This window comes from Anolis carolinensis, chromosome 4, assembly GCF_035594765.1.
Source record: "Anolis carolinensis isolate JA03-04 chromosome 4, rAnoCar3.1.pri, whole genome shotgun sequence".
NCBI classification, from domain to species: domain Eukaryota; kingdom Metazoa; phylum Chordata; class Lepidosauria; order Squamata; family Dactyloidae; genus Anolis; species Anolis carolinensis.
The window spans coordinates 169,187,115-169,210,122 of record NC_085844.1 but is presented as its reverse complement, the minus strand read 5'-3'; the positions used below and the strand labels follow the sequence as shown (position 1 = coordinate 169,210,122).

General features: G+C 38.1%; 1 protein-coding gene across 2 annotated transcripts in view; it reads left to right on the top strand.

Annotated features, from left to right (window-relative positions):
• Nucleotides 1-23,008, top strand: part of cachd1 (cache domain containing 1) — a 175,100-nt gene extending 152,092 nt beyond the window's left edge. Inside the window, exons 17-27 of one of the 2 annotated variants that reach the window (XM_003220133.4) lie at nt 2,188-2,310; nt 3,424-3,523; nt 3,648-3,764; nt 6,036-6,196; nt 9,951-10,037; nt 10,241-10,357; nt 11,503-11,654; nt 12,116-12,277; nt 13,830-13,907; nt 14,732-14,833; nt 21,235-23,008. In XM_003220133.4, coding sequence (XP_003220181.2) covers nt 2,188-2,310; nt 3,424-3,523; nt 3,648-3,764; nt 6,036-6,196; nt 9,951-10,037; nt 10,241-10,357; nt 11,503-11,654; nt 12,116-12,277; nt 13,830-13,907; nt 14,732-14,833; nt 21,235-21,473 — 1,438 coding nt within the window. In that variant the 3' untranslated portion in view covers nt 21,474-23,008. The remainder of the gene's footprint in view (nt 1-2,187; nt 2,311-3,423; nt 3,524-3,647; nt 3,765-6,035; nt 6,197-9,950; nt 10,038-10,240; nt 10,358-11,502; nt 11,655-12,115; nt 12,278-13,829; nt 13,908-14,731; nt 14,834-21,234) is intronic. The other variant, XM_008109317.3, reaches the window with a different exon arrangement.

The following is a 23,008-nucleotide window of genomic DNA, read 5'->3' as shown; positions in this document are numbered from 1 at the left end:
AAGTTCAGCAACTTGGTGGTTTAACCTGCTATGCTATCGGGGGCATGATAAGCTACTTTAGTCCATATTAATTTGGTTTGGAAACCAAGATTAATATGGTTTCCAAATCAATTTCAATGATTTTGGGTTTTATCCATATAGTTTTGGTGCATTGGACTGCAATATATCATTATTTTAAGAGAAACAAATACTGCATCTCTTGCTGTAAAGGGCTTGATTTCATACAACCTTTTTAACATTTAAAAAGTGGGAATTATCTCTTTCATCCTGGGATTGAATCATGAAACTTCATTACAAAGGGAGAGAGTAAAAATATACATTTGACAAGTTATTCTTTTCAAACAAATATAATTTTATCCATCAACCAGTTAAGTTGAAACATTTGAATGCAAAATTATTTTAGACTTAAATCCAGGTTTTCTGACCTTGCATTGCGGGCCACTCTGTCCATATGAATTTTAAACTAAAGCTTTCACGTGGGAATTAGAAGAAAAATCCAATAGGAAAAAAAGATGACGACCTTTCAGCTATTTGGAATTTTAGCATCTTTACAGGGAATTCATATTCCCTTTCTCATGATGGGAGGATAAGTGAAAAGCTGTGAAGAATTTTAATAAGCAGAAGGTCTGAAGGCCACACAGTTCCCCAGAAGCTGAAAGGAATCTGATCCTTTAAACAGCATCTATCCGCAGAAGGCTTCTGTATTTCTTTAACTGGTGTAATGCTTTGGGGAACCTGCAGGCTCTGACATAAGCTCTGGGTTTTTTTATTTTTTACTTTATTTTGTTTATAGTATTTCTTAAGAAACCTTTGTTTAAAACCTTAAGTTACTTAAAAAGTTGATCTAGCAGTGCTCTGTTTTAGTGAAAAACCAGTGTTGATTTTAAGAAGATTGCTGTATGCCCTTGCAGTTTTGACATTTGGCAGTGTTTTCATAAAATGAATGCTTCAGCAAAGATCAATTTTTCAGGCAGAAGAGAATGCTATGAACAATTGGTGTTTGACTTTTTCTGTGTCAAGATACTTTAAAAAAGAAGCTCAAAGAATGCTAAAAAGCAAACTCCACTCAGAAAGATGTGCCAATTCTTGGTCTCCTGTCAAGAAATATAGGATAAATAACAATGCAGATATTAAACCTGTTGTTCTTCACCTCGATTTGCCAGATGGATGCAAAATTATGCCTCTTCTTTAGTTTTGATACATAATCCATTGGCATGCTCAATCCCCTGCCTTGAAATAACATACTTTTTAGAGAGTACACATTAATATTGTTTGGAAATCAGAATCCTTTGAAAATTTGTGTTTAAATATATACTTGATTTACATTTTGGCCATTTATTTCAGGAATGGAAAATTCATAGTATTGTATGGTTTATAGACTCAGGCTTTGCCGGTGCAAACAGTAGGGACAGATCATGGCAGTTAGAGTCCAATTTCTAGCATTGTAGGGCTTATAGAACATCAGCCGTAGCCTGTACAACTAGTGTGGAGGGATTATAGGAGTTACAGACCCATAGCACTCCTGCCTTTGTTCATAGATGAGTTGGGAATTCTATTTTGTGTTCATGACAGTTTCCAGGAAGCTTAGTCCCAGTCAACAAATGAGGAACTTATTGGAGAACCAGGATCACTACTGGATGATGGATGCAGGTCACATAACTTAAGGGAAACATATGACGTATTTCTTCAATTGTAAGACACACCCTAATTTCAGTACCACCACTGTTAACAAAAATACTTAAGATACACCTGCAATTGTAAGACTCACCCCAATTTTAGAGGTGTTTATATAGGGGGGAGTGTATCTTAGAATTGAAGAATTACAGTAATTTATCAGCATATATCGGTTAGCCTCTCTCTGGCGCTCAGCCATTTAATATCTTTGTAGACAGAAGGAGAGTTTCCTGAGGTAATAATAATAATAATAATTTTAAAAAAACTTTATACCCCACCACCATCTCCCCACGGGGATTCGAGGAGACTTACATGGGGCAGAGGCCCAAACAGCATAAGGACAAAATAAACAACAACATAATAGTAAAGATATAAAGGCCTGCTTCTATGATCCAATGGGAAACTGAGGTTAATAGGTTATAATTTAAGACTGCTTAGGGTACTGTAAAATATGTTTTGGACACTTTCTCAACTACATATCTCTCAAGACCTGCACACTTTTTATTATCATAGCTCACAAATGTCTTCTGGCCATTCTGTCGCTGTGATGGGAATTGATTTTACCTTGAGGTATTTTTACAAAGTTCTAATGGACCTCTTGCCAGTTTGCAATCAAGATGGAGGCAATAAAATAAGGTAAGCTTGTGTTTGTTGTATCTTTGGTTCAATTATAATTTGGAGTTCTTTCTATAACTTAAAGTTTAGTTGCTTGTTTGAACCTTGCATTTCAAGTTCAGTGTATCATTCTCACCAAACCTATTCACAAACTTTATGTTAAATATCTCTTATAAACCATTTTTTTGTATCAAAAGGAAGATAGCATGCCATGCTATCCCTAAAGTTTTATAGGGTTGGATACAAGTTATCTGAAGAACTGTTTCTTTTGCAAACTTTGAGATCTTCAGGGCAGGTCCTTTTCTTGGTCTGTATTCATAAGCACCTCTGGTGGGAATATAAGAAAAACAAGGTCTTCTCAGTAACTGCTCCCAAAGTTTAGAGCTCTCTTCCTAGGGATGCTGTGATTGCTCCCTCCTTGCAATCCCTATGTTGACAAGTGAAATCTTCTGTATTCCAGCAAACTTCAGGGAATTGACTGAAAGGCTTTCAGAAGTGTGCTGTTCCTTAGATTTTTGTCTTGCCTTTTTACAAATTTGCTTTTTATGGTTTTAATTCTGAAAATATTTCACTACACTTTGACATCTTTTATTTATGTTGTTTCATAGAATTCTAGAGTTGGAAAAGATCCTAAGGATGATCCAGCCCAGCCCCCTGCCATGCAGGAACACATTATCAGAGTACTTTTGATAAATGGCCATCCAGCCTCTTCTTAAAAATGTTCAAAAAGGCATTTCCTTCACTTTCCAAGGCAGCCTATTCCATTGCCAAACTACTCTTACCATTAGGAACTTCTTCCTAATTTTCAAATGGAATCTCATTTCCTGCAATCTATATTTGGAATCTTACTGAATTTCTTAGTGCTTTTGCTATTTTACCAATCATTTACCACATGTATTTCACTATACGTTTTCAAGCTTTTCACCCATTCCAGACTGGATTGTCTGCTGCCTTAAACAAACAAACAAACAAACAAAAAATCAAGTGATGTGCAAGATGATTTTCTGGCTGTCTCCAATTTTTGTAATTTCACAAGTGCTGCTACAATATTACATTCAATATTACATTGCAAATTTTGATGTACTGTACAGATATTGGGACCTTGATTGTATTTTATTCTTTTCATTTTGCCAGATGTTTTATTATGGAAGACAGGGGATACCTAGTGGCACACCCAACTCTTATTGATCCCAAAGGGCATGCTCCAGTAGAACAGCAACATATTACACACAAGGTTTGTCTAAGTTATGGTGGTTTTTATACATACAAACAGCTATTAATTTAACAATACAAACTTGTTTGTAATGCTTTGTGAAATTCTATTTTAAAATATAAACCCTCTTATCTTTTGTCTGCAGGAACCTCTGGTGGCAAATGATATCTTGAACCACCCAAACTTTGTGAAGAAAAACCTTTGTAATAGCTTCAGTGACAGAACAGTCCAGAGGTTTTACAAATTTAATACCAGCCTGACGGTATGACTTTTTGAGGGTTTTTTTATTTGGTTTTCTGGGTTAGGACTGATTTTTATTACCATGACTGGGTTGTTGAAGAATATTGTATGAAGTGCTTACCAGTGTATTCAAAGGTAGCATTCTCATATATAGAATTACAGGTTGAGATAGGATTTGGGCTTAACAAAATTTCTATTTAGTGCTAATGCAGTAGAAAGCCTTGCCAGGATACCGGCACATGATTATAAGAGAGGAGAAAAACTATGGTGACAATTTACACACTACGCCCTTCCAAATGTTACTGCACAAATACAGGGAAAATGTCATGAGGATGGTGCTTTAGGGGGCATCACATGATGGCACCTGCAAGTGCTGTAAACAAAATGTCTCATTTGTTGATATATATCTATGATGTAACTACACATGGTAAGCTCTGTACAGCTTTGGTTGGAGCAACTTAAAAAGGGGTATTGAAAATCTGGAAAAAGTGCAGAAGCAAGCTCAAAAATTATTATAAGACAGTTCAACTGCCCTTCAAGGGAATATGAAGGCATCCAGGATTTGCTTAGGTTCAGAAAGCAAAATGAGCAAGTGAAGAGATGAAAGAGATTTAGAAAATTGTACATAGTATGGTAAGAGTGGTTAGAAAGTATTGTCAAAATTTCTGCCCCAATTCTAGGGCCCAGAGTTATCCAGTGAAGTTGGTTCATAGAAGATTCAGGACAGAAAAAAGACTTTTTCAGCACACATACAGACAGTGGAATCTTCTCTTGTAGCATGTGGTAGTGCCTACCAATTAGGAAGGCATTGGAAGGAGACTGGGTAAATTCAAGGAGGAAAAAGCTATCACTATTAGTCTTGATGGATGTGTGTAGCCTTCAAGATAGTAAGCATCATGCCTTGCTGATCAATTACTGAGGGAGAGCAGCAGGAAAAAGTTATATTCATGTTCTCAGTTGGCTTCTCATGAAGCATTTGGTTGATCCTGTGGAATACAGGATAATGGATTCAGTAGGCATTTGGTCTCCTGCAGCTCTCATGCTCCTACTGCTGGGTAGGTGATGCCTAACACTGGCCAACACACATTTTGGTGTTTCAAATATTAAACCTATTTCCGAATATATTTAATAATAATAGTAAAATTTTATTTATATACCGTCCTATCTCCCCGAAGGAACTCAGGGGGGTGAACAACAAAATCAGCACACATTCAAGACCGTACAACAAACATAAGTGAATATCCATCCCACCCAAATCCCAAAACAAAAACATATTTATACCAAAAGTAAGATGATAGCATGTAAAATTTATAATTCTATACTAACCATTGAAAAACAACAAAATCAAATGGACAGAGTGAGATTTAAAATTTAGGGGGGGAAATTACAGGTTGATTACCATCAGTAGCCAGGTTGACCAGTCATTTCCATTCCATGTTTTTGTTGTTTTTTGAATGAGGCTAAAGAGGGGGCTGTTGTAATCTCTTTAGGGAGGGAGTTCCAGAGGTGGGGAGCGATCACAGAGGAGGCCCCCTCTTTCGTTCCCACCACTTGTGCTTGAGATAGGGGTGGGACCTTCTGATTCCAAAAATGGCACCAGTTTTCTCCTTTTAGGTCTAGTTTTTGAGACACAGATGCCATATACCACTCTTCACTCTGCTTGCCCATAAAAACTTGGGATATTTTAATGTAGTGTTTAAATTGGACATTGGCAAGGTTGGAATTCGTAATAGCTAGCAAATCTCTGGTGCTCGCTCACCTTGTGCTTCCTTTGCTTCTTTGTCTTACAGCTTGGAGAGTGGAGAAAGAACCAGTCCATAGGATTCCAATGTAGCATTATTATTTGAATCAAAGATTTTCTAGTTAGATAGTGGGCAATGGGCACCTTACAGTTTTGTCTGCTGGCAAATAAAAAAAATCATTGTGACATAATTGATGAGCTTTTCTAAGCAAACAGATACCGAATTTGTTTCCATTCCTAGGCATCTTTATTAATGATATATTTCTGACGCTCACTTTATGAAATTTCATCTAGATCACTTCATTCTATGTGGCTTATTTGCTTTTCAGTCTGATTAGTCTATACATTGGGGGCACTCTTCTTCTCCCAGCTAATGAGAGCCACACCGTTGCTATAATGGGACAGTGTCATCTCATTTTGCACTGTAAAGACTTGTTTGCTTGTTTATTTCAAATTATGTTTTAGGAGATATATTTCTGATGGCAGGAATGCTTCACCTCACCAGGAGACATGTTCCCTGCCACACGTCTGACACGCTTTGCTTTCCCCTAGGGTGATCTGACAAATCTTGTGCATGGCAGCCACTGCTCTAAATACAGGCTGACAAGAATACCTGGGACCAATGCCTTTGTTGGAATCGTAAATGAAACTTGTGACTCGCTCGCCTTCTGCGCCTGTAGTATGGTAGATAGGCTCTGTCTAAACTGTCACAGGTAGGAGACATTTGAAATTAATTTTGATGGTCACATTGTACTTACTTGAAATTGATGCATTTTACACAGCACTTGTGTCACAGTGTCTGCAACAGTGCCTGTTAATAACACAACATTGGATGATGTGCATGAAGTAGTACTAGCTGATTTGGAAGCATATAACATCATGGCATAGTGGTTTGAATTTTAGACGACTCGGGTGACCAAGATTCAAATCTGTGCTTAGCCATGGTAGCCCATTGGGGTGACCTTGACCAGGTAACACACTGTCAGCCGCAGAAGAAGGTAATGGCAATTCCCTTTGGAACAAATTGTGCCAAGAAATTCCCATGTTAGATTCACCTTAGTTTTATCATAAATGAGAAAGAACTTGAAGGCATACAGCAACAACTATAAATCCCAGAATACCCATCCATCCTGTTTATTTGGTCACATAAGTTACCCTAGTTTGGTCCTTGGGTAATCCACAGGCATATTTTAAGCTCGTTTTACTCCAAAACAAATGCTGTTTAGGTAAATGCCCTATGCTTAATAAATATTCAGATAGAGATTAAAACATTTTTTGGTACGTGGTCATCATGGCAGCTTAAATTTTCACTTGAGATGCCTGGTACATTCTTTGATCTTCCTTCCAGTGTAGCGAGAGGGGCATCAGCCATTTCCTCAGGCTGCCTGGCTTATTGGCTTGTTTGTTTTATGCAGCTTTAAGCTGCCCACTATCCATAGGGATACCATCTGTTAAAAATATAAAACACAATAATAAACAATAGAACAGAGACTGAAGGAACAGAATATAAAACTAACAGCTGAAAATAAAACCTTCCAGATTGTAAAATAAACTAAAGCCAGTATCTGAATAAAAGCACAAGGATTCAAAAACAAGTATGAAAAGGCTTCTTTTGGCACTGTAATGTAGGTTTGCATGGTTGTAGTTGTCAGAGTACAGAGAACCTAAAACAAAATCACACTATTTAAGGCAGTGGTTCTCAACCTGTGGGTCCCCAGATGTTTGGCCTTCAACTGCCAGGAATCCTAACAGCTGGTAAACTGGCTGGGATTTCTGGGAGTTGTAGGCCAGAACACCTGGGGACCCACAGGTTGAGAACCACTGATTTAAGGAGCTGTGGTCCCAACTGGATTGCCTAAGTAGTAATCATGTCATTGGCTTATCATAGTTTGTGTCAGCTACATCATCACATCAGTACTCCACATCCTTGTGGATGGATGGAAAAAGCTGTGCTTTCTTCTCCAACATTATACATACATACTCAGACTCCCGAGGAACTTGAGACCAAGCCTTTCAGTCAGTGCATAGTCCTCTTACAAGGTAGAACAAGATGATATTTGCTTCTGGAATGATGCCAGAATTTGGTCCTTACATTAGCATAGCTTCTTTGATAGGGTTTCTTGCCAGTTCCTGACACTTTCTGAGTATTCAGATAATTTAATTCTTCAGACTCTCCATAGTTCTCATTTATAGTTGCGTGCCTTCAAGTCATTTCCAACTTATGGCCACCCTAAGATGAGAGTTTCCTCCATGGCAAAAAGAGTGATGGAATCCCGGCGACCGACAAAACAACAAAACTACAGGGCCCCCAACCTCAAAATTTGACAACACAACCCATCATCCATGCCTCTAGGTTGATACAACAAAAAGAAAAGAAAAATAAAGTCCTAATTAGAGGGAGATGAATAATTGTTTTTATCCAATTGCTGCCAGTTAGAAGGCTAAGCTCCGCCCACTTGGTCTCCTAGCAACCCACTCAGCCCAGGGGACAGGCAGAGTTAGGCCTCACTTAGACGTCTTCCACAGATTATCTAATTTGCACTGGATTATATGGCAGTGTAGACTCAAGGCCCTTCCACACAGCTATATAACCCATTTATAATCTTATATTATCTGCTTTGCACTGGATTATCTTGGCTCCACACTGCCATATAATCTACTTCAGTGTGCATTTGATACAGCTGTGTAGAAAGGGCCACATATAATCCAGTTCTAAGCAGATAATATAAGATTATCAATATACAGTAGAGTCTCACTTATCCAACATAAACAGGCTGGCAGAACGTTGAATAAGTGAATATGTTGGATAATAAGAAGGGATTCAGGAAAAGCCGATTAAACATCAAATTAGGCCATCATTATACAAATTAAGCACCAAAACATCATGTTATACAACAAATTTGACAGAAAAAGTAGTTCCATGCGCAAATTTACCACCAAAATATAACAATGAATTTAAAACACTGACTACAAAAACATTGATTACTAAAAGGCAGACTGCGTTGGATAATCCAGAACATTGGATAAGCGAATGTTGGATAAGTGAGATTCTACTTTAATATGAAATAATTACTGTGATAGAATAATACAGAACAATATAATCTCTAAAACCAGGACAGTAAATAAAGAACAACACTCTGAAAGCAGGGAAATTGGAAATTCCACAAAGGAAACAATCAGTGCCAGCTAACACAGACAAAAAAAATCAAAAATATTGTATATTCACAACCTTTAGGAAATAATATCCACTGATGGCGCACCGTGTTAAAGTGCTAAGCTACTGAACTTCTAGACCGAAAGGTCGCAGGTTTGAATTGGGGGAGCGGAGAGAGCCCCCACTGTTAGCTCCAGCTTCTGCCAACCCTGAAGTTCAAAAGCATGCAAATGAGAGTAGATAAATAGGTACTGCTCCAGCGGGAAGGTAACGGTGCTCCATACGGTCATCCCACATGACCTTGGAGGAGTCTACGGACAACGGCAGCTCTTCAGCTTAGAAATGGAAATGAGCACCCACCCCCAGAGTCAGACACGACTGGACTTAATGTCAGGGGAAAACCTTTACTCTTTACCTTAACTACCACCAATTCCTCAATACTTTATTTCCCATACCACCATACTTCGCCACAGCAATGCGTGGCTGGGAATAGCTAGTATAGTATAAATCTGGAGATAGTTCAGAAGACATCCAAAGTGATCTTTGTTAATTCTGCTGTGAGGAAAGGCTTATGATGTTTGGGTCTTTTTAGTTTAAAGAAAAGGGTGAAAAAAGGAGAAGCGTGCTAAGGACTGCAAAATTGCTTGTGACATGACAAAGAGGTGTTTTTCTCCTTTAATCGTAATTGTAGAACCCAGTTTCATCCACTGAAAGTGAACAGTTGGAGTAAACCTCCAGAAATAAGAAAGTTCTTCACATGCTACATCCTTAAGCTACTGAATATATTGCCATAAGACACTGTGACAGACACAACTTTAAAAAGGAATTAGAGGCAATTATTGAGGGGAGGGCTATTCATAGCTGCTTGTTCTAATAGCAGAGTGGTAATGCAGAACAGGAGTCAACATGCCTTGTTATCAACAGTGGAAAAGCAGCAGTTGTCCTCATGTCTTTATTGTGGACTTTCCACTGGCACCTTGTTGATCACTATATGAATTTTAATCTGCATTGAGACAATCCAGTATAATTGGATATAGGTCTGATCCAGTAAAACTTTTCTTAGCTTCTTACAGCAATTACATTGGCAATAAATTCAGTGCAGCTGCCCTGGAAAAAAAATCAGTATCTTATAGTATCCATGCCCTATGAATTTTTTCAGTTAAATTGTACTTTCTCAGCTTTGCAGTGAGGAGAGAGGCCTTTTGCTCTACCTCCAAACTGTTTCATAACTCAACATGCAAGAACTATTGGAAAGAGATTGTGTGATACTTGATAAGTAGTGCCAACTTTTGTTCTTTTTTTCCTTCCTGAAGAATGGAACAGAATGAATGTGAATGTCCTTGTGAGTGCCCTCTGGAGGTCAATGAATGTACTGGAAATCTTACAAATGCAGAAAGCAGGTAAGCAATGTTGTTAGCATAGTAGAAAAGTTCCTATATCAAAAATTATCAAAAATTCTCCTTGGGTTTATGTCTTTATGCTGACACAATGTGCAGTGTGCTTCAAAGTAATTGATTGTGTTATTGGATTTTGTTTAATTAAAAAAGAACCTTCTTTTTAGTTTTTGTTCACTTAATTTTCCCTGTACTCCTATAATACACAGAAATCCCAGTTGTGAAGTCCATCAGGAACCTATGACTTTTACAGCTGTTGATACCAATTTACAAGATGCTCTTCCTCAATGTATTAATACACGGTGTAATCAAAGGATGGAGAGTGGGTAAGTTGCATTGTTTTTCCTTTAAAAAGTTGTTCAACAGAAAAGCACCATTTACCTTTAAATGAACCACAAAAGTAAACCACAAATGAAACAAAGTTAAATGAAAAAGAAAAGCTGTATCATAAATGGGTCTGGACTCCAAATTTCCACATCCCAGAGAGACTAAGGATTTATCAACGCTTCCCACCAAAATCAGAAGTCTACTTCTAGTTTTTTTAAAAAAAATTAAAACCTTATGGTTTTTAAAGGGAGGATTGACACTTTACTTTCAAATGTAGTCACTTCCTGGAAGGTGATTCCCCATATTTTCTTTTTATAATTATTTTTTGAGGGGGGTCTGAAATTTCTACCTGAAGCACAAGGAGATGCTTCGAACTAATATTGGGGTTTGGAAGAGGAAAAAAACATAACCACTTTCTTTGTCTTTAACAATACTGATAAGTAAGGTAAAACTGTTTTGTATATTTTGCTTAACTTCAACATACAGTATTATGTTGCTTGGGAGAATATGATAGATTATTATCATATTCTGGCAGACTATCCAAAATGTGTTAAACCAAATATTAGGAATCAATTGGGTGATAACAAAAGAAATGGTGGTCTTAGTATAAAGAGAGGAAATGGGAAATTACAGGGAAATAAAGGAAGCAATAATTGAGTGCACACAAGCGGTGATAGTATTGGGATGAAAAGACAAATCAAAGTGGTATCAGTATATGGTGGATCAAATGGAATTCGAAATTATGGATGTAAAATTAAATGATTCAAAAGATAATGAAAACAGAATGCGAGAAGTTGAAGAAAGATGAATTCAATCTTTCTTCAAGAATTATATTATGAATAAGTCTAGAGATCAGACCATAAGAAATAGGATACAAATGTTTTATATTATCTAAATCTATAAGGATTGCCTCAAAAAGGATTAATATGTAAAAGAAAATAATCCTCATGGTGATGGGAATTGTAAATGTTGTGTATTTGTAAAACTAGAAATCCCTTCATGTTTTACAACAACAAGTTGTCCTGTTATAAGCTAGATACACAGTTCACTTGGGAAATAGAAGATTGACATCACTGGTGGTTTTTGTAGACTTGAAGCAACATCTTAACAGTATTAATTTTAATGCCATCTCCTTATTTTGCAGGGATTGTTTTGGTGTGTTAGACTGCGAGTGGTGCGTGGTGGACAGCGATGGAAAGACCCATCTAGATAAACCTTATTGTGCCCCTCAGAAAGAATGCTTTGGTGGCATAGTAGGTGCCAAGAGCCCTTATGTGGATGACATGGGAGCCATTGGTAAGAGTGAAGACTTTGCTGCTGTGTGTGCGCATTTGGTGGACTCAGATTTGGCATGAAGTGGTGTCTGGCCATTGCAGAGGCAACCCTACCAACCACATGGGGTTGCAATTTTTTCAAGATGTAGTCTAAGATTGTGACCAGCACCTTCTGTCACAAAATATTGTTTGGCAACACCTCTTGGAATTTCCCAAGTCATAGTACTCACAAAATATATTGGGCTGGCATTGCATTTTCACATATCAATTGTTGTAAGATGAAATACTATTATTGGTGTGGCATCTTGAACAGGCATTCTGTGTTCATTCACATCAGACTTCCTTTGTATGTACATGTTACATAGAGGACTGGGTTGGAGAGATCTGTAGCTTTCTGTTTAGTTTCAAGGATGTGAAAGGTGCTCTGAGCTTTGTGCAGTGCATTTATATGAGCTTTCTTATTTTTCTCACCCTGAAATTAAGGAGACGAGGTGATAGCTTTGAACATGATAAAAAGTGCTCCAGTTGGTCCTGTAGCAGGAGGTATTATGGGATGCATCATGGTGCTAGTGCTGGCTGTGTATGCCTACCGTCACCAGATCCACCGCAGAAGTCATCAGCACATGTCCCCACTGGCAGCACAAGGTGAGCTTTGACACAAACAATGATTTGATGAGAATGGTTCTGTGGGCAGTCATTAAAGCTGTCTCTCCATCTCCCAATTTGAGTTAGTCTTGCCCTAACTCCCTTTCTGACGAGGTGGTCTGTATTTTTAATCATATCCTGTAAAATATTTGCCAATATTCATATCGGGTTGTTCTTGGTTTTCCAGGCTGTATGGCCATGTTCCAGAAGTATTCTCTCCTGATATTTCACCCACGTCTATGGCAGGCATCTTCAGAGGTGTGAAGTCTGTTGGAAACTAGGCGAGTGGTGTTTAACACCTGTGGAAAGTCCAGGTTGGGAAAAAGAACTCTTGTCTATTTGAAGCAAGAGTGAATGTTGCAAGTGATCACCTTGATTAGCATTTAATGGCCTTGCAGTTTCAAAGCCTGGCTTCTTCCTACAAGGCCATTAATGATAATCAAGATAATCAGTTGTAACATTCACACTTGCCTCAAACAGACAAGAGTTATTTCTCCCAACCTGGACTTTCCACAGGTATATAAACCCCACTTGCCAAGTTTCTAATAGACGTCACAACCTCTGAGGATGCCTGCCATAGATGTGGGTGAACCGTCAGAAGAGAATGCTTCTGGAACATAGCCATACAGCCCGGAAAACTCACAGCAACCCTGTGATTCTGGCCATGAAAGCCTTTGACAATACAATATTCTTATTTGCTATTGCTTTACTTAGAGTGGATAGCACTGCCCTCTGCTGGATCCAGAATTTAAACCTTTACTGATTTTATTAAAGAACATAATTTTTTAAAGACATCTGGGATCTTTTTTTAAAAAAAATGAAAACACCCAGGATCCTCTTAAATTCTAGAATATACTATTTCTGTCTAGCAGATTAGGACACTTTGTAAATGTTGATTGTCTTTGAGAAAGAATATGTATGCTTTATGTTGATATAAATGTTGTTTTGTGCTATTACAGAAAGAGACCATGTTATTGATTACTTTACTGTTGTATTATTTGTACCACATTGTAACATCTGTTGAGTGCTACTGTGCTAACACTAGTCAAGCAAACATAGGAGTTAAGACAAGGCATACATAGAACAGTCATGCCCCAGAAAAAAAGATATTTAGGGCATGTCAGAAGTCTCCAAACTTTCTCAAGGGCCTCTTACAAAGCTTGTCTCGGTGGTTCTCAGTGCAAACACAAGTGATCCTGTGAATGGATAAACACAATACTTACTTTTTCTAAGCAAGCTGAAAAAGTGGACTTTTACAAGTTCTAGTTTGATAGATATGTACAAGGCGTTGGGACAAAAATGAGTCACTTCTGTTTTATGGCTAAACATTAGATTTATAGTGCTGACTCAATGAAGGAGGACCACAAACTAGCAAGTTCACACCCTTATTTGCAGTGGTGTGAGCCACTTGCTGTAAGATTTCTGGGTCTCTGATATTTTGTACCCAAAAAAGGATAAGCCCACACCCATTGTCAAAGCATTGCACTCTTACAGGTTAATGCAACGTTTTTCTCTTTAACAGTTGCATTTTTCTGTTTGTAATGGTGTGTAGAAATGTCAGTCCGCATGTCCAACCTGGAGAATGATAGGGATGAGAGGGATGATGACAGTCATGAAGACAGAGGAATCAGTAAGTATCTAGCAGTCACCTTGCAGTTGGAGGTGGGGAAGAATATGGGGGAAAGCTCCATGCTCTATTTCTCCCCACTGCCTTTCCTATCAACTATACATAGCATTTTGTCATTTCTGTAACCATTGGAAGAGGGCAAATTGCTTTATAGATTTGATGTCATTCATCTGAACCTCAACCTCAGGGAGGACAGCTGCATGTTTGCCTGCATACAGTCTGGAAACAGCAGCAGGAAAATTCTGACTTGCCTGTGGTCACCCACAATGTTTGTGGCTGAGCAGTGATTTCAAGCCATGGCCAACTTTCCATTCATCGCGCCACCACTTCCTGCCTCCGCGAATTCTTCCAAAGACCAAACATGATCTGGAGAGTACAATTGTAACCTAAGTTCAAACAGTTGTTAGATGATTATTCATGAACTGCCTTTGATTCTAACTTGCTGAGTTCTCTGCCCTCACAGACAACAAATATGTTGTCTGACAAAAAGTCACCCTCCTAGCTCTGAATGACTAGTCCACTTCCAAAGGGTCTGAAACTCAGATGTAAATGAAGCAGACTTAAATGACAGTTATAATTCCACAGATTCCTGTGTTTCCCTCAACAGATTTTAGCTGCCTCTGATATCTCTGGGGTTTTTGTGGCAAGCCTTGTCTTTTAGGACACATGTAGGTGTGATTCACAAAATTTTGTGAGATTTAGAAAATTGGTCATTACTGGAACTTCACAGCAACTTTGTATTATTTTTATAGCATGCATTTCATAACATCATCTCTCTTAAGGGAATCCATCTGCTGAACTTGTGATTCTTCTCTTTATTGTTCTAGTCAGTAACACTCGGTTTATAGCAGCAGTTATTGAACGGCATGCACACAGTCCCGAACGGAGACGCCGTTACTGGGGACGATCAGGAACAGAAAGCGACCATGGTAAGTTGGTGAAATTTGTTATTGATGTGTGTTTTGCAACCTCTAAAATGACACTTGGTAAGAATGCAAATCAATCATCAAAGGAAGCACTTCCAGTGCCACCACTTATTCATAGTTAAAACAATTTTGGCATTTTCTGTTCCTCAGCAAGACATTATCCAGAACTACATGCTATTTTTGTAGCAGTGATGTTCTAACACGACTCTTGTAGCTTAAGACACTACTCGGTATCTTAATTACAGAGGGGGCTGAGATTGTTATGAAACTCCAAAACAACTCCAAGAGGTAGAACACCCTGAGTTTCCATTTCTGTTTTTCCCCGTAGCCAGTTGTTTTCCAGATGTCTTTCAAATTCTCTAGAAAATAAGAAAAAAGAGCACAGTTTTGTTCTGTTGATTTATTGTCATTTGAAATCAATTATATATCTTTAATTTCAAAAATTGTGTACCAAAGTCCCTCTCTTGTTGGGTTATTTTTTCCTGAATCAGATTTTAAAATGCTGAATACTTTCTTCTTGATTTATATCCAGAAATATACATAGAGTGTTCCCTCACTTACCACGGGGTTACGTTATTTATTTATTTATTTATTTCAATTATTTATACCCCATCCCTCTCACCCGAGGGGACTCAGGGCAGCTTACAAATGGCAATTGATGCCGTTACACCATTATACAATGAACTAAAACATTAAAACAGTTAAAACAGTCATAAAATACAATATACAAAGTTTAAAACAATGCAAAGTGCTTATGCCATTCATCCACCAGACCTTATACAAGAGCCTTAATTCAGACCGTGTCGAAGCCAACACATACTTATTCTTCAAACGCCTGCGTACATAGCCAGGTCTTCAGTTTTTTTCTGAACCCGAGAAGGGATGGAGCCTGCCGAATGTCACTGGGGAGGGAGTTCCACAGCCGTTCCAGGACCACCCACAAAAAGTTAAAATCCATGAAGTAGGGATGCTATATTTGTGTTGTTTACAATCTCACTGGCAAGTAGCGTCTCTGTCACCTCCTCGACTCTCAAGTACGTGCATGCCTTGTGAGGCAAAAACAAAGCTGCTTTTAGCCTCCCTTTCTCTTCCTTCCTTCCTTCCTTCCTTCCTTCCTTCCTTCCTTCCTTCCTTCCTTCCTTCCTTCCTTCCTTCCTTCCTTCCTTCCTTCCTTCCTTCCTTCCTTCCTTCAGCTTCTACTTAGGAAGGAAGTAGAAAGAGGGATTTATAATATTTATGATTTATACTATTATTTTAGTGTTTATTAAAAAACCGCAAAACAGCTAGTCCACGAAAAGCGAACCGCGAAGTAGTGAGGGAACACTGTATTCCATATAAGGAACCAGCATGTTGGAGTGTGGGACTATGACTTTAAATCCCTGCTCAGCTATGGACCCTACTAGGCAAGTCGCTCTTTCTCAGTCTCAGAAGCAGGCAAAGGCAAATTCCTTCTGAACAAACATCAAGAAAACACTATTATGGCTGTGCCTTCCATTGTCATTGAGCTGTGATTTTTGTGACATAATTGACCTATGAGAAATAGCTGTAAGAGTGAGCAGCTGCTTCTAAGTCTTCAAACTTCTATCAAGTTGATGAGCCCACTAAGAGGATTAATGTAGTTTAGTGAGAGTTTCTGTCAGGGTTGCCAGCTGTATCTGCATATCACTTTAACTATAAATACAGATATGTTATGTTGCTAAATGCAGGGACAGGGAGAGGACTGTGTTTGTATCTGATTTCTTGGGAGTCTAGAATGTTTCTAGGTGGCATCATCTCCACCCAGTACATGGCATTGAGAACTCTTTGAAACATGTGAGCGCTCACATGGTCCAGCCTTCTCATATAGCTCTAAGGCTACAGAATACACATGGCAAGGCTTGGTTATTTCAATATGTCCTAACATAATGGTCAGCATTTTTTTAGAAAATGTGTACTTCAGGCAGAAAGTGTAATCTAGAAAGGGAAATGTTTCCTCCATGTAAATGCAGAAGTAGCACAGTGAGATGATTGAACTGTATCATCCGATCACTGTCATTTTTGCAATGTGCCAACCATTTAGCAAAAGCCCATTTTCCCTCCCTTTTCAAGAGTGTATACTTCTGTAGAATAAGCATCATAGCACTTGCTATAATACTACATTTCTGGTTTGTGGGATTGGTACATCTTCTCAGCTGTTTTGGGTTGGAAATCCAGTGATGACTCTTAATAGATTGGACATAGATCTTAGTTCAGTAAGGCTACTCTGGTTGGGACTAACAGTTGGATTTAGGCCATAATGTAGCAAACCATTTCATTGAGGAAATTATCAAATGCAATACTATTTGGTGCTCAGTTTCGGATTTTGAAGACAATAGTACCACACTGTAAAAGCACATAGCTTAATAACGCTTTAGGTACACAATCATTGATCTGTTTAATTTTGTTCATTAGAACAATATTTTTAATGCAAACCTATACTCAGTTAAGAAAGTAGATGTGTTCTTGGACTGGTGGTGTGGGTTTTTGTGGCAAGATTTGCTCAGAAGGGCTTTGTGTTTGTCTCCCTTTGAAGCTGGACAGTCTGTGGACTTCTAGGGCTGAGGGGGAATTTAACCCTGGTCTCCAGAGTTGTAATCCAACAACCAAACAGCTACACTGGCTCTGGGTACTACTACTTTAACAGAAAATGTGGTGCCAGGATACAGTTAAATTCCTACAGCACAAAATAGAAAAGCAGTTCAGGGTATAGTAATAGGCTTCTTATTCAAAACGAGGTCAGGTAAGCATTGCATGAATAAACAAAAACAATTTGAGCTTTCTAGAGACCACTAAAGACTTTTTTGATTTTAATGCACAAACATCTAGATCTGTGTTTTTTGTTTAACATGCTGGTGGCTGATTAGACTGGCTTATCTATTTTGCCTTTTCTGTTTTGCTATTCAGGCATGGTCATTACAGAATTTGAGGCAACTGCTGTTTTACCTTGCCTGTTATGACCAACTATAGTAGAGTCAGCTAGTGCAGAATCCCATTCTTTCTCGACTAAAACTGTATTGCACTGTAGACACAGTGCTGCAACCAATACTCAACATCTGCATTTCTCCAGTGCTCCATCACCCAAATGCAATTGCTACTAAAACAAAAACCTTCCAGCTACACACAGAAAGAGGAGAAAGGGAAATAGACAGGATGGAGCTAAGAACACTTCGTAAAAGGGGGCTTCACCATCAGAGGTTTTGTTAACTGAGGTATACCTGTACCACAAACACACACATATATATATTCTCTAAATATGTGGAGGACAACAAAACTGAATGAAGGATAAACCCATAGGCAACAACTAAAGAGAGTGATATATTTTATTACAGTAAACAAAGCCATGACCATGCATGAAATATAAATATAAATACCAAAAAGTGTCCCATAAATATATAAAATTGGTATCATAAAACATATAAAATGATTTTGTATGCAGTAAATGCAGAAGGAGGTAACTGAACTTGGAAAATATTTACTGTTTTTGAATAAACATGCACAGGATTACTCTACCTAGAATGGGGATGTTTTTAAAATAGCCTGAATAGCAGCACTGTGGCTTCAGAAGTAGAGCTGTCATAAAATGAGTGGTAGGGCAGAATCCCACAAATGTTCAGTGTATCATACTGTTCCTCACAGTCTGGTATCGTTACAAAGCTTTCACAGGTGGATGGGATATATTGAATGTTAGCAAGCTGCTGTGCAGCAATATATCAATTTCATACAAATAGTAATATTTTCAAGTACAAATTCTATAATGAATGTACAATGAATTGATACATATTGCATTTTTTTATTCTAATAAGTCTTCCTTAAAAGCCATATTTATGTTGAAAAGCAATATATATTGCCTCCGGTGGCACAGCAAGTTAAACCATTGGCCTGCTGAACTTGCTGACCGAAAAGTCAGCGGTTTGAATCCGGGGAGCAGGGTAAGCTCCCACTGCTTCTGCCAACATAGCAGTTCAAAAACATGCAAATGTGGGTAGATAAATAGGTACCGCTCTGGCGGGAAGGTAATGGCGCTCCATGCAGTCATGCTGACCATGTGACCTTGGAGGTGTCTACGGACGCCTGCTCTTCGGCTTAGAGATGGAGATGAGCACCAACCCCAGAGTCGGACACAACTAGACTTAATGTCAGGGGAAAATCTTTATCTTTACCTATTGCCTTACATGTGCTTATAGACTATGCATTTCCTCCCATATACTTTATGGTGTCTCATCTTTCATGATGTCAGCATGATTAAGACAGTCCCTAAATTCATTCTTTGTAGCTGCACTTCAAAACCTCACTAAAATACAGCCAAACAAATTAGCTAAAATTACCCTAAAACTTTGGATTTTAATAGTTCTGTCTCCAATGTTGCCAGTAACTGAAAGACAAATGACATCCCTAAGGCATCAGTAGAAAGCACGAATGAGATCCCACAAGGATCCCACAGTTATTAATTTTTATTTTGTTTTCTCGGTAATAATGCTATTGTCTCAATTACAAATTGTGTGTGTCCAAAGAATTCTGGATCTTTTCCAGGAAAGATTCAATCCATCGTACTTAGAACAGTTCCTTGCTCTGAAATGTTTAGGATTTTATTCCCATTTTGCTTCTTTATTGCTCACAAATGCCAGAAAAGTAGCCAAGTTAGCACAGTTTTTTGCTATTGATGCAACAGGGACAGCTGACTTTTCTCCCCTTTCATTCACGAGTCTTTGCTATTGCAATTGAGTAATCCTTGAACATTTCTATTTTATAGCCCTACACAGTACTGCTCGGTCCACTCTGACATAGTTTATGCCGCCTTAGAAAACTGGCAGCTTCTGTCATCATCAAAATAGTAAATTGTCTTATTATTAAAATTTATGTTTTAATTTTATATATCAGAGGATGATCACTATTCCAAAATAGCCTTCTCAGGAGAAAGAACCTTACTCAGGGAAAATGCCATGTGGAAAATTGAAGAGAACTCCTTCCAGCTATTACAAGAATAACAAATAACCAAGATGTCTTGTAGCATCTTAAGTACCATTTCAAAATAAATATTAACTAATTTTATTTTAACATAGATAAAAGTTTAAATGTAATACATCTTCTTCCAACTTACAGATATTATAACTAAATCCTTTGTTGGGAAAGTGGTCCAAGCTAAATATTACACACTGTAGCGAGGATTTAATTTCAGTTGTTTGGATTATTATGCACTTCAAAAACTATTTTTCATTTATATTAAAATGCATGAAATATACAATTTCTTCAGTAACTTCCATTTATAGTTGTTGACCTCCTTCGAGAATAGAAATCAAAATAGCTTCAATACACGACAGTGTTTCCATGTTGCATTCTAAATATGGCCATAATGTATGAAGTTTTATGTGTGGAGCTAGAATATAAACCTTTAAAGAAAGTCAAGCTACTTGTAGATGGAAATGGAAGTAAAGGGTAGCCGTTTAAAATGAAACGAAATGTTTTAACAAGGTTGTATGATTTAGCACAGTACGAATCCCATATCTACAGGGGATACATTCCTAAACATCACATGGAAATGCAAAACTGTTGATAAGAGCCAACCCTAGTGAAATTAAGGATTTCAGTAGCCCTATTCTCAACCCTTTTCAGATTAAGGACTTCAGTTAAGGACTCCCAAGAACACCATTGCATTGTGCCAAAGGACCCAGAAAATGCCTAAGGCAGATAGATTTTCTCAGTTGTAGATGAATAAAACTGTGGATACTGGTTCCATGGATACTGAGTCATACTCCATTGTCAAATAGTACATTTTATCGGATGTAATTGTGTTAGTTACATGAGCGCTCATTCATGTTGCTGAACATTATGTAGTTCTGGGCTTTTAAATTGTGGTAGCACAGCATTTTAAACCGCTAGCTGCAGGAAATCTGTCGACCGGAGAGTTGGCAGTTCAAAGCTGTGAGCTAGGGTGAGCTTCCGACTGTCAAGCCATAGCTCCTGCCAACTTAGCAGTTTGAAAGCATGCAATGCAAGTAGATCAATAGGTATTGCCTCAGCGGGAAGGTAAAAGGTCGCCCTGTGCAAATATGCAAAACATGTCAGCAACAGATTGGAGATATCTATGAATAACAGGCTCCTAGGCATGGGAAAATGGGACAAGAGCACCTCCCCGAAGTTGAGCATCACCTCCACATGCTGGAAATGAGAAAGGGGGAAGACCTTTACCTCTAGCTGTGTATTGTATGTTGTTGTATAAAAAGGCACTGAATGTTTGCCTTATATGTGTTCTGTAATTTGCTCTGAGTCCCTCTGGGGAGATAGAGCAGAATACAAATAAAGTGTATTATTATTATTATTATTATTGTTATTATTATTATTATTGCTGCAGGATCCCACTTCTTACCATTGTGTCCTTTACTTTCTAGGCTACAGTACTATGAGTCCTCAGGAAGACAGTGAAAACCCTCCCTGCAACAATGACCCTTTATCTGCTGGTGTCGATGTGGGGAATCATGACGAAGATTTAGACTTGGACACCCCTCCCCAAACTGCTGCCCTCTTGAGCCACAAGTTCCACCACTACAGGTTGCATCATCCAGCACTTCATCACAGTCACCACTTACAGGCTGCTGTCACAGTACATACTGTAGATGCCGAGTGCTAATGACTTCTGACCTTGGCGGGGAGGGGTGAAAGCAGCCAGGAAACACTGATCCAGGCAACCAAGGGCGGACTTACACCAAGTGTTCTTCTATCTTGACCAGACATAGTTGAGAGTAACTTCATAAACCTAGTTCACATGAAAACTGGACGAGTTTAAAAGGCAAGGTTGGCTCCGAAGAGGAAGTGTAATCTACGTGATGAATAAACCTGCCATAACATTCAATAAAATGGAATACCAGGAATGCTCAGCCTCTAAACACAGGAAGAAAGGTTTATACAGTAAACAAAGCCTTTTTAACCGTTGTTAACCGGAGCCAAGGAAAGGTTTTGCTCAGACAGAGAGACGGGGTTGACTGCTTTCCTTAACTGGAAGAACAGTAATCTTTGCAGCAAGAGACAAAGAAGATGGAGTATCCAGAAATAGTCCTTGCCATGAGGTTTCCATTTTGCAGAGTGTTTTGGTTTGGATTTTTTTTTTACAAAAAAAAACCCTACATTGCTCTTACAAATTTCCTGTACGGGACCTGGGGACAGTGGCTCTCAATATTTTTAAATAAAGGATTATTTTTGTACTATTTATTGAACTCAAAACATTCGTGAACTCTGAGGGAGATGAAAAAGAGGGGATTTTTTTTTTATGAAAAGCATTAGGAGTTCTCTGCGAATATAGCCTATGTTTTATTTGTGTTGGTGATGCTGTGGTTCTTGTCAGGAGGACTTGTCATGCCTCTGAGCAAGATTTTTCACCCCCCACCCCATGCTATAAAAGGGAAAATGAAGAAGTTGTGTGCTGATTTGTTTACATGATTAAAGCTTGGTTTCCATGGTCATTTTGTACACTTTGAAGATGGTTTATAACACAGTATTTTTTTAGATATAAATATATATGTATCTGAATGTGGAGAGGAGGAATATGAACCTCCCAGCACTGAGGAATTCTGCCTTTCTTTACAGAGTCCATCTTCTTTGATCCCTGGCTGGAGGCAAGAGTCACTTTGTGTAATAATGCAGTGTTCAAAAAAGCATTCATAATTAGTAGAGGAAGAATTATAATCTATTTGGTTCCCTTTTCACATGATGGTGCATTTTTGGAAAACATAGGGAGATAAATGGGATGCTTTGTGAACCATTGATCATTGTGAAAGGTTTATTTTCAGACACTACTGATAACTTCTGCCTTCTTTATCTGGAATTTAACACTGCTTTATTGATTCTTACAGGGATAAATAACATCTCATTGATATCACACAGGCCATCATATTTTAAATTAGTATTAAATCGCAGTGTTTTGATTATTGTGATTAAAATATTATGGAAGCATTCTTGCACTGTGCATATTATAAATATCCATTTATATGTAGGATTTTTAAAAAAGATCTCTGGATGCTGTTTTAATGATAGGATACTTAATACTTATTATGTAAAAATGGTTCTTAAGCAGTATGGTAAAGTAAGTATATGTGTGCTATCAGGATCCCCTTTATACTATGTATAAAATTACAATCTCTAGTGGAATAAAACTGTATATAAAGAATG